Source organism: Drosophila guanche, unplaced genomic scaffold, assembly GCF_900245975.1.
Source record: "Drosophila guanche unplaced genomic scaffold, DGUA_6, whole genome shotgun sequence".
Taxonomy (NCBI): Eukaryota; Metazoa; Arthropoda; class Insecta; order Diptera; family Drosophilidae; genus Drosophila; species Drosophila guanche.
Genome location: NW_022995750.1, coordinates 3,482,983 through 3,493,816, shown reverse-complemented (window position 1 = coordinate 3,493,816; position 10,834 = coordinate 3,482,983). Strand labels below are relative to the sequence as shown.

At 40.6% G+C, this 10,834-nt stretch overlaps 1 protein-coding gene across 2 annotated transcripts; it reads right to left on the bottom strand.

The window, feature by feature from the left end:
- Positions 1-4,330: 4,330 nt before the first annotated feature.
- On the bottom strand, positions 4,331-5,266 carry LOC117586119. Of its 2 annotated transcripts, none has more exons than XM_034275982.1 (3): positions 5,170-5,266; positions 4,590-5,096; positions 4,331-4,534 (listed from the first exon to the last, which is right to left on the bottom strand). In XM_034275982.1, exons 2-3 carry the CDS (start codon positions 5,065-5,067, stop codon positions 4,503-4,505), a joined length of 510 nt encoding a protein of 169 aa, XP_034131873.1. In that variant the 5' UTR covers positions 5,068-5,096; positions 5,170-5,266; the 3' UTR covers positions 4,331-4,502. The 2 variants fall into 2 exon arrangements, with proteins under 2 accessions (XP_034131873.1, XP_034131874.1); XM_034275983.1 differs by having other exon boundaries at positions 4,331-4,524; positions 5,170-5,265.
- Between the last annotated feature and the right edge of the window lie 5,568 nt (positions 5,267-10,834).

Genomic DNA, 10,834 nt, shown 5'->3' with positions numbered 1-10,834 from the left:
AAAAAATGCAAATCCATTTCTCATAATTGTTGTCTTCATTTTGGCCATAATAAATAGCAGCGCACCAAAACCAAACCAAAAAAATGAATAAATCGTGAGCCGAACAATGGAAGCGCCTTCATATAATTGATCTGAAATTGCTGCAAACGTTTGCTTCACCTGGGGATCTCTTGGGTCGTTTCGGCTCGGATTGCTTCAACTTTTGCCTTTTGACGACGACGACGTCGACGACGCCCTGCAGTTTCGGTAGCTCTTGTTTGGCTGTTGCCAACCATAGAAATAATGGCTAGGAAGAATTATTGTTCCATTGCCACATCACATAATTGGTGGGGAGGCTGGAGTTTTCTCTCTCTCTCTCTCTCACTCTTGAGTTGGCTTTTCTCGGTTTGATTTGTGTGTTTGCTGTTGCCCAAAAGTGTGATGATGGGACTGAGATAAATTTGTGGGGTGTTTTTGGAGTCTAACCTTCTATCAATTATTCCGCATTCGAATGCATCAATAGGCCATTAATCATTTCCTGGCCACTCCACAGCCAAAGCCAAAGCCACTTCCTCTCTGCGCTCGATCATCCATTCATACCTGCACTCAAAAAGGTCAATCGTTGTCATAAAAAAGTTACAACTTTATTCGACTGACGATGGGATGTAAAATCATCACTGCCTCCAAAAATGGAAGTTTTGACTGAAAATGGGTTTCATTTTCTGTCACAGCAGAGAAGTGCTCACACGTTTTCAGTTCAATATTTTATAAATATATGTATGTACATATATATGTATGTATACGTATGTACATTTACCTGTTCCCCTACCTGTCTTCCTATCTATCTCTATGGTTATATCTGCGTACACGATATCACGCCGCCGCAGCCGCCGAAAAACCTGGGCACGGGAGCACGCGAGCGCGAGCCTCCATAAGCCACTCACAAATGAGGGTTATGCAAGCCTTACATTACACTCGTGCCTCCCCACCATGTTTATTCATATCCCCACACTCGCATTCACTCGAACATATTCATGTGGTCTCATGCCGCCCCCTCCTTGGTAGACAAATTAGCCACTGGAAGTGTTTGGGTGATGATATTTTCGGGGGTCTGCCCCTAAAAGTTAATTTTGTGGTCAACTTTCAACACTTTGCGAATGAAAGGCACATAGTACATGTCTTACAAATGTTTTGATTCATTATTGTGGCTGATTTGTTGTGCAAATAAAATGAAGAATATGAAATGGTTTAATTTAATTTTTAAATAAGGCTTCGGAGATGTTTTCGTGGCATTCTTTAAATGTATTGCATAAATTATTCCCTTTCCTGTATAATTCGATTAAAAATACATCCATCAACTGATTATAAATAATAACATGATCACGGAAGCATGGTAAATCAATTAATCCAATTTACCAATGAACTTAATTATTGTTGCGAAATGAAGATGATTTTTTGTATGAGGGTTGCAGTTGCTGTTTTTGTAGCTGCTTAGCAAATATTTCTGTTAATTATCAAAAATATTGTCTGTTGGAAAGTCAGGGGCGTCTCTTCTTACAGGAGCCAAAACGAATGCCATGCCTCATTTGGTCATCGTTAATCTTCATAACTGAAACGAATGCAATTGCCATTGCAGCTTTTAACTGTCTGTCGAGTAGTCAAAACCCATTTAACCCGTCAGTTTGCACTCTTGCCCTGAAAAATAACGATGAAGCTGGAGCTGGAGCTGCTGCTTCGGCAGTTCCTGTAGTCATCGCTCGAACGGTTGCAAGTTGCAACATTTCAAGAAGCCACAGCCCACCAGCAGCAGCAGCAGCCACAAACGTTCGCTTAATAATTATGAACCTTCTTGGGCTGTTGGCGGCAGTTTATGTTTGAAATAATTCGTGGAGTAGCCCCGGCATCCATCCAGTATCCCAACATCCCGCATCCACCATCCAGCACTCCGATCCAAGAGTCGTGGCAACAACAATTGGTAGTCAGTCAAGTTAACGCGGTCTGCGAAACTAGCCAATTTCTGTTAGCCGTTTTCTGCTGGCCCGAGTCGTGGCCAAAGGTTTTTCTTTTGTACAATTTGTAAAACGAAGACGAACTACAGGGAGAAGCAGGAAGGAAGGTTGTATCATGGCTTTAACGATATTTGAATGCTCTAACCACAAAGCGTAAATTGTATTTTTAATTCTTAAGAGAATATTGCAGATATTCCTTTAACTCTTAATTTTACATTAATTAAGCTTTTAATTTGTTGTTCGAAGAGTTCCCTTTTGGAAGGGTATTTAATTAAGGATTTACTGGCCATTGCATGGAGCACCCCCAGGAAATTATCTTGTCAATGGCTATGGCTGGGCTTCAATTGCAGTCCAGCTATGGCCTGGGCTTTTGGGTCTCTCCCGGGCCTGACTCTCTGACTTCAAACTCTGCCTGGAATGGACAGTATCACGGACATGGGACTGGCAGTAGTTCCCTTTTTTCCATCGTTTTTTAAGGTGTGTTCCTGCAAAGCGCATGATCTCAGCCATATTTCTTCTTCATTTGCTGGGATAATTTACATATGGTTATATAAGCAGAGAGCCGCAGCAGGAGAAGCAGCAGCACATGCTCGTACGAGTACCCATTGCAAAATTTCAACATGTTTTATTTAATTGCCAACGGAAAAACGACAAAGAGAAAGAGACCCCTCAAATTGAGTACACATGTAAGAGTTAACATCCGAACCAGCGAACCATCCATCCCATCCCATCCCGTCCATCGATCTCCATGCAATTGGTAATTTCTTTTAGGGCCGATCGTTTTGTCTTCGGTCAATGGGTGCGTAGACAATTTCCTAACATGTTGCCCCAATGGGGGGCCAGCGTTTGCTCCAACAATCATTAAATAAAGCTCCACCAATTGTCAATGCTTCTACAGAAATTATACAATAAATAAATTGGTTTTGCTCCAGATAAATTTCTTCAAAATTAATTGGGGAAGCTGATACTGAATTCATGGCCAATTTAGGCTATTGTATCACTACTCTTTCACACCCATTTCTCTGGCCCAGAGCACGGCTTCAGAACAAAAGTTTTATAAATAAATCTGTGTCACTGGCAAAAGCCACAACACAATAGACACCACAAGACGTTAAATTAATACACCTTAAATCATTCAAGATTATGCAATTTATAAGAGTAAATGAAAATATCAAACACGCAAGCAAAAACGAAGCAAAAGAACAGCAACAAAAAAAAACACAAAAGACTTGAACAGAAAACTCGTTTTGGTTCTAAGTGTAGAACAAGTTTTTGGCGATTGGTAACTTTCCCACTGTTGATTGAAGACTTTTAGGACCAACTGCTGAGCTGCAAATTTACTTGGCATGCACACTGTAATAATGTCATCTTTCTACTTAAACTAGCCTCATAAATATTCAACCCAAAAGAAAATCATAGATAAGCAGAACTTCTCTTGCACTGAGAGTCGGCAAAATGTTTCGTGTTGCGGTGCCATTAAGTCTGGGGCTTTGCGGTTTTGAAATCACTCTCTATAAATATGGATTTCTCAAGAGCTCTACGCTGTGAAAGAGTGTCAGCATAATAACAGATTATTTTAATTAATTTCTAAACAAGACAAAAGCCCACAACGCCCACATGCCAATGGCAAAACAAATACCTAAAACAAAACAAGACGTATCTTTGCTTTGTGTTAGGAATATTGTAATTATGCAATTGTTTGCCTAGTTCTAAGTTCTGTGCCAGCTGCTGCTGGCCTATGCAAATGTTCCTTATGCTTATCTCTATATAATTATACAAGAACCAGCTGCAGTTGCAGTTATCGGAGAACATGGCTCGACCTTAGACAACCACAGAGGCATGCCCATGCCCATGCCATGCCCCACCCTCTAGTTTCCCTTTAGGCCGTACTGCAATTGTTCAGTTAGCTAAACATTATACACTTCATTTCATTTGGTTTGCCTTTAGACACACCGCGTCGTCTCTCTCAATGCCTCAATTAAACCATCATGAGCATGCGCAACTACTGTTTTGTGGCTTTCTGTTTTTCTTTTGCTTTGGCATCTTGAAGATGCCTATCACAGACCTCCCCTCTAACACTTACACGTCGATCTAAAATTTTCGAGATCCAAGATAGCAGAATTTCGGGTGCCTTCAGCAGCATTGAGAAGCCATCAAGTCGTGAATCAGTTAAAAGTTCTCGCAAAATAATTGAAAGGTTCCTCCGTTCAAGTACTTGAAGCAATTACCAGCTCTGACAATGGCTTCATTTCAATGAAGAGGCCATGATATAAGGAAGTGTCTAGCTTAATGTCCGTGTGAATAATATTTTGGAGCAAAGATATAAAATACAAAACAAAGTATTTCAATATTTAAATAATTTATTATTACACCAGCTTTGTTGCTCGGTGTGTTCAAAGAATTGTACTATTTATTCGAGTGCCCAGAAGTGGCCTTCGCTCACTCTGGAATAAATCAAATAAAAGAGCTGGTGATTAGACATTCTTGGTTTGTAGTCTAACACTTAGTCTTCAGTTATCGACTGCGTAAATATCGTCTAAATAAATCTAAAAATGTTTTAAAGCTTCAAATTTGATAAGGGACTTCAAATTAATTACTCACCCAATACTCTGCTCGATGGCGAGTCCACTTGATTGGCAGAATCTTCTCGAATTTTCAAACGCTCTTCTACTTGTGGCACTTGCGTTTTTATTTCCGGATCGTAATACTGCTGTACCGGCTCTGGTGTATATGGATGCTCTGCCGCCTCTGTGGGCAGGTATTGCTGTGCCTTATCCTGTTCCTGCGTCTTATGGCGAATGAGGTACAGCTGAATCCAATGTCGAGCGCGTTGGCAGGGACGCATTGCTACCGTCGTCGGCTCCTGAAGCGAAATCTTCGAGCCGTTGCGGTTATGCGGCACACGTTTCCACTCGTTGCCATCGTCTAGCACAAGGAATATGCCCCAACCGATGAGCACGGCCACAAAGATGAGGACCAAGAAGAACAGAAAGTCCTGAATAAGCTCTTTCAAGTAATCGGCACTGCTTTGCCTATTGTTCTCTTGGGGAGTTTGCCGTTCGGCCTTCGATAGATCCATCAAGCAGTCGAAGTTTTACCTTGGCCAAACTGCAAGCAATTTTGATATTATATTAATTTAGTTTATCTCAATAAAACATTTTTATTTTTGTGTTTCACTCACTTTTGTATAATTTTGAAGTTTTCTAATTAGGACAAAACTATCGTTTTGGTTTCCTTTTTTCCGAAATTTTGAAAAAAAATTTAAGACCGAAAGACTGTTGACTGCTCGACAAATCAAATTGAATGACCGGAAATTTATGTCTCATTTGGCATATCAATTCGAAAATGGATTACTAAAATCTTGGCCTACTAAATATTTTTAGAACAATTGTTGTATGTGCTGCAGGGCTGCATTGATGTTGTTTTTCTCATGATGGGCTCTCAACTTTCTCAAATTCGATTGGGGAAATTGGTGTAATTGAAACTCTTTAACGGCACTTTGGTGCCCATCAACATGGCGTTGGATGTGATTGAATTATTGGACACTTAAATGGGCGGCAAAGTCGCAGGGGAGACTCGACTCTTTAGCGCATTTATCCATTTGCACCTAGGGGCTTCGACGACTCTCTCCACATTTCTTTCACGATGGAGAGGCTTCAACACATTTCTTCCCTTTGGAGGAGCCTCAACACATCTCTGGCCATACACATCACTCACTCAGTCAGTGCTAATGAAGATGTTTCCCTCGAGAGACAGAAACTGACTCTGACTCGGGCACTTGCACTGCCACTTCATTAGTCAGGAAGTGTTATACATGATGGAGGCGAAGCATGAGACTGTAATTTGATTAGGGGTCGGGTATACTTGTACGTTGTATATTATATAAATGAGGAATGATTACAGAAGTTAAGCAATGCAATTGTAGATTAATAAATTCGATTTCCTCCAATCTGTGGCTTACAGCAGCAATCAATTAAATGCCCGCCACCAACTGCTGCGTTATACAATCCCTGCCTGTAAATCCACTCTTTGTACTGATAAGACACTACTCTCTGTCTCTCTCTTTCTTTCTGATATTTGACTCCCCCTCAAGCCAAAGAAAGAAATACCTAAAGCTCAGGGCAAAATCCAACAATGGCAAAACGGCGGCGGCGTCGGAGACATTACATAACCAGCCACAATAACCTACAAAAGCAGTCCCAGACCCAGGCCCAGCCCCAGTCCGACCCCCCCGTGAAAACTAGTGAAAAATCAACGTAATACAGTTAACAGCTTCTAAGAGAAGAAAGAAACGAAAGACCGAGTGCTGTGTGTGTGGGAAATTACGGCAACGACAAATAAATTACAAGAAAACGCTTAAGGTCAAGCGATTTGTGCAGAAAATGAGGCATATAGAAAACATATTGTGGCGATCGTTGGCTTTTTGATAACCAAAGAAATGAATAGGCCCAAGCGAGTCAACCGGAGTCGACTGGAGTCGACTGTCGAGGAAACGTGGCTACCACACAATTGCTGCGGGGTCAAATGGCGTTGAGAGGTAACGAGTCGAGTTAAATCATCGACTTTAACTTGGGTGCCTCTGCCACATGCCTCTGGCTATGAGTCTCTGAGTCTGAGCCTGAGTCTGGGTCTAGCTGTAGCTCCAAATCTAGTTGTGGTTGTGTGTGTGTGTGTATGGGCTCTCGTTTTGGCTCCAAATCTAGTTGTGGCTTTTGGCTCTGCAGCCAGAATTGATTGCCACTTGAGAAGGCCATTTCGGTGTCTTCGTACATATAAATCAAAAGAATCTTTTTTCAAATTGCAGTCTACGGTTCGACTCTTCTCTGCTATGATTTAGGTGCCACGGATGGGCCCGTAGACGGTTTTTTGGGTCTGACATTAGAGATCCACGGCTCTCTGGGGGATGTTGGGAGTGCCAATGCCCTCGACAAGGTGTCAATTTGGCGTGCGAGGCATTTTACAATGATTTTCGGTAGTTGGCCATCAATTAAATTCACATCAGCCAGTCGACTGTTATGAAAGAATCCTATTAACTTTTGATTGACTGTGAAGATTTCTGAGTAAAATCAAATGAAAAAGAACTATGAAAAAGTGCTGAGACATGGCTAACAATTGGAGATATTCACGAATATCAATTGGTCGTGATCTGTGAATGTATACCATTTCGGGGATTTCCATTTGTCCCGTCCCTTTTCCTAGGGACGTTTCATAGCCCCGCAAAAATGTACTCTCATCTACCGACTAGTTTTGGTTTTAAAGAGTGTCGTGTCTTCATGTCTTCATTTCACCCACCGTCGACGCCACCACAAGATTGTGTAAAAATTTTATTTTTGCATAATTGAAAAAGTTTAACAACTTTAAGCAAACAAATTTTATGTTAACTGTTGAGCATTTTGTAATTTTGCTCGCGTGCACATTTCTTTTGCCCGTGCGCCTCTGACCCTTTCCATTCCATTCCATAACAAAAGCAAAGCAAAGCTAAGGTAAGAAAAATCCCAACATTACAACGTGATTTCCGGAAGTTGAAGCGCAACAAAAGGCGCCTGCGCGCCTGCTCAAATGTCGTCGTCGCTGCTGTCGAATTGATTGCGGGTCGGAGTGGTTGGCAGTAGTGCAGGAGGGGGCGGTTGTTGCCTCTGCCTCTGCAGAAGAAGCTAAGGAAAGTCGTGCGACAACAGCTGCTACCAACGGCAGCCATCCTGCTTGCCTTTCGTGCGAATAATGTCATTTGTGTTTGTTTTATAACCAAGTTTACAACAACTTGCCACAACATAAACTACCACACAAAATAAAACAAAAAACAAAACATGCACTCAACATAATTGCATCCAATCCAAGTCAATGTTGTCAATGAGGACGAAGACTCCTTCCAGAACTGCCAGTACTATACCCTTTTAAGGAGCAATAGTCAAAACCCCCTAGGCGAATCCAATGACAGCTGGCGGCAGCCTTCAACGGCAGACAAAGAGACCCCACACAGACGTCAGGGAAATTAGCTGACAGGAAAAGCAAGGCACAACAAATAGTTAAACCTTTTCTTTAAACAAACACCTGTCTGGCAGGTTAACACTGGCGGTTTTGCAATTCCCTTCAACAGATTGGCGTGATTTGAATTTTTGCAGTAGATGCTTCCTGAAAGAGTGAAAAAAACATTGCTGGTGAAATTCACTTTTAATACAACTCTCGCCTCGGCACTTTAACCGCACAAACCATCCAAGGAAAGTTCTCTTAAAAAACATCCATCAATCAATCTTAAGATTAATTCCACTTCTCCCACTCCTAGAATCTTCACCACAATATCTTTCTGAAAGAAGAACCTTTTCAATATTCTTTCTCTTTCAATAAGCTTTCGCAGAAGAACTTTTACCTCATCTTTAAGAATATAAGACAGTCAAAAACTATGCCCAGAAATTGTGTAATCTTTAAGATTCAAAAATACTATTGTGTCAGTTGCCTTTGCGCTCTTTATATTTATATCTCTTTGAAAAAGTTAATTCCATATTAATAGGTTTTCTTTGTTGCCTTCTTACATAATAATTATAGAAATAAAGCTGTCAGTGGCCACATAAATTAGTATTATAGAAAATAGAAAAGTTTCCTCTGCCAAATGGTGTTTTTCCCCTCGCCACAGCAGCATTCATCCACATCCACATATTTGACCATTCTTTTGGCTAATTTTATTCCATGTCTCGTTGGTTTTCATCTTTCAGGCTGTGTGGCGAAATTTCATCCCAGAGTCTAGTGTCTGGGGGCATCAAATTAATGTTCTAGCATAAATTTATAATTCATGGCTAAAAACACTTATATCACGTTGTGGTTCTACTTTGTAAAAAATGATGTCTACCACGAGTTGAGGTCGACTTAATGACCTTTTTGTGGCGTGTCTGAAGCTTCTGCTTATTAATTATATTATTGGCAGACGTTTTACAAATGCTTCACTGACGGTTGCCGTTGCCGCTAATTAAAGTTTAATATTTTATGCAACTCTTTGTCTAATTTTTATAAATTGTTCGGCAACCCGTTTTTGATCCTTTTGGCCATTACTTTTGCTACATTTGGAGGCCATTTCAATTATATTTATACCTTTTCAGAAGAGACGATACAAATAATTTGTGTGCATTTTCAGGTTTTGATATGTTTATAGCCAGCAATGCACGCACTTCTTTGGCTGCCAGCTGACCTTTCAATTAATCATGGCTAATATATATACATAAGTATGAGAGATTTTTCCAGTCTCCCCTGTGGTCTAACGGTAGCTTCTGCTGTCAAGACTTGTTTTTCATCTCTTGTTTATCTTAACATTTTCACACCAAAAGTCAGGTTTCTATTTGAATATTTAAGCGTTTATGTATGTTGAATGTTGAATGTTGAACCATGCTTGAAATGCAAATCGATTGTCTTGGCGAATGTATAAATTAAGTCTTTTACTATCTTGCTAAAAGTTCAGTCAACTTTAAAAGATAGTTTTCATTATGCAAACTCTACTCTAAATAAAAAGAACCAACTCATTCGATCGTGCTGTATGCCCTTCAGCTAACTGATTGTATAACACTTTTTGATGAATTGAAAATGCGGAATTCGGTAAGCTCTACCACCACCACCATTCAGCCATTCACAAAATTAGAGCAGAAAAATATTTGAAATATATTTTTTAAATTACAGAAATCGATTTGCAAACAATAGAAACTCGAAAGCATCGCAAGTAATGAAATCAATATTTGCAATGACATAAATAAAAAAAATCGGGAAACAATTTCTCTTGTCATCCCCGCAAAATGTTATCAATAGAGATCACTGGGTGAGTGGCACACACTCGCAACGCTAATTGTAAATTATGGGGTCTCGCAATGGGAATTGGAATTGCTACCGTGTTGGGGTCTGGTGGTCTACTGGTCTGCTGTCGAATGACATTTTGCCTCGATATAGAAAATTGCGTATTAATCGTCATCCCAGCATGAGGGCCACACAATGGATATTGCTGCAGCTTTCTTTCAACAAATCAAAGGCAAACAATTGGATTCCCTGCAGCCACAAATCAAATGCTCGTAATCGTAACAAAGAGCAATCGCTGGATCGCATTAGCCACAATTGTTTTGGGCCTTTATTTTTTGGGAGCGGTTGCAACAGCAGCGCCGGGCCGGGCCACACACACATGATGTTGATGATGCCCTGGGGCACCACCACTTCCGACAAGTCATCCAGATATGTATTTATCAGTTGATAATCAGAAACAGCTAATTGCAGTAGTCGTCTCTGCATTTGCACTTAACAAAGTGCAGCTTAGATGGAAAAAATTGTTACAAATTTCCGCTTGTCAGCAGGGCCCAGATCCCATTTTCCAGAGTGACAGAAAAACGTGTGAAAATTATGAAATTGCATTTTGATGTAACCTCTTTTCGGCTAAGTGGATGGCTGGACGGAGCAGCTCCCGAAATAAGAGCTCTTCTCCAGCACAAAATGTGAGCATTTGTCTGGGCCATTGTAAATATATGTCTGGGCCTGAGGATTGTGGCCCATTTTAAAGTTTCTGCGGCTTTGTCTGGAGATCTGGGAGAGATCTCAGATTTGTGTGTCCTGTCATAAAGATCAAATTTTCTTTTCTTTTGAGCTCCCCGTGTCGCTGCTTGATTTGCACCAAAAATGCAGAGTACCAGCAAAAGAAGTCATTTTTATTGTTGGTAAATTTATGAGTCATTGTTTGTTTATCTTTTGGACTTGCTTTTATCTTCAACGATTTTGCGAGTTCATTAATTCTGCCTCAGCGCAGGGAAAACAGATAGTGAAAGAGTTTTCCTCTGAAGATTTTCCTGTGGCTTACTGGCCATGAAATAGGTTGAAAGCTGTGC

Excerpts from the sequence above, each read along its gene's own strand:
- LOC117586119 (XM_034275982.1), bottom strand. The coding sequence starts at position 5,067 with ATGGATCTATCGAAGGCCGAACGGCAAACTCCCCAAGAGAACAATAGG. Across the intron at positions 4,535-4,589 it reads GCCATCGAGCAGAGTATTGG|ATTTATTTAGACGATATTTA; the intron begins GTGAGTAATTAA and ends AAACATTTTTAG.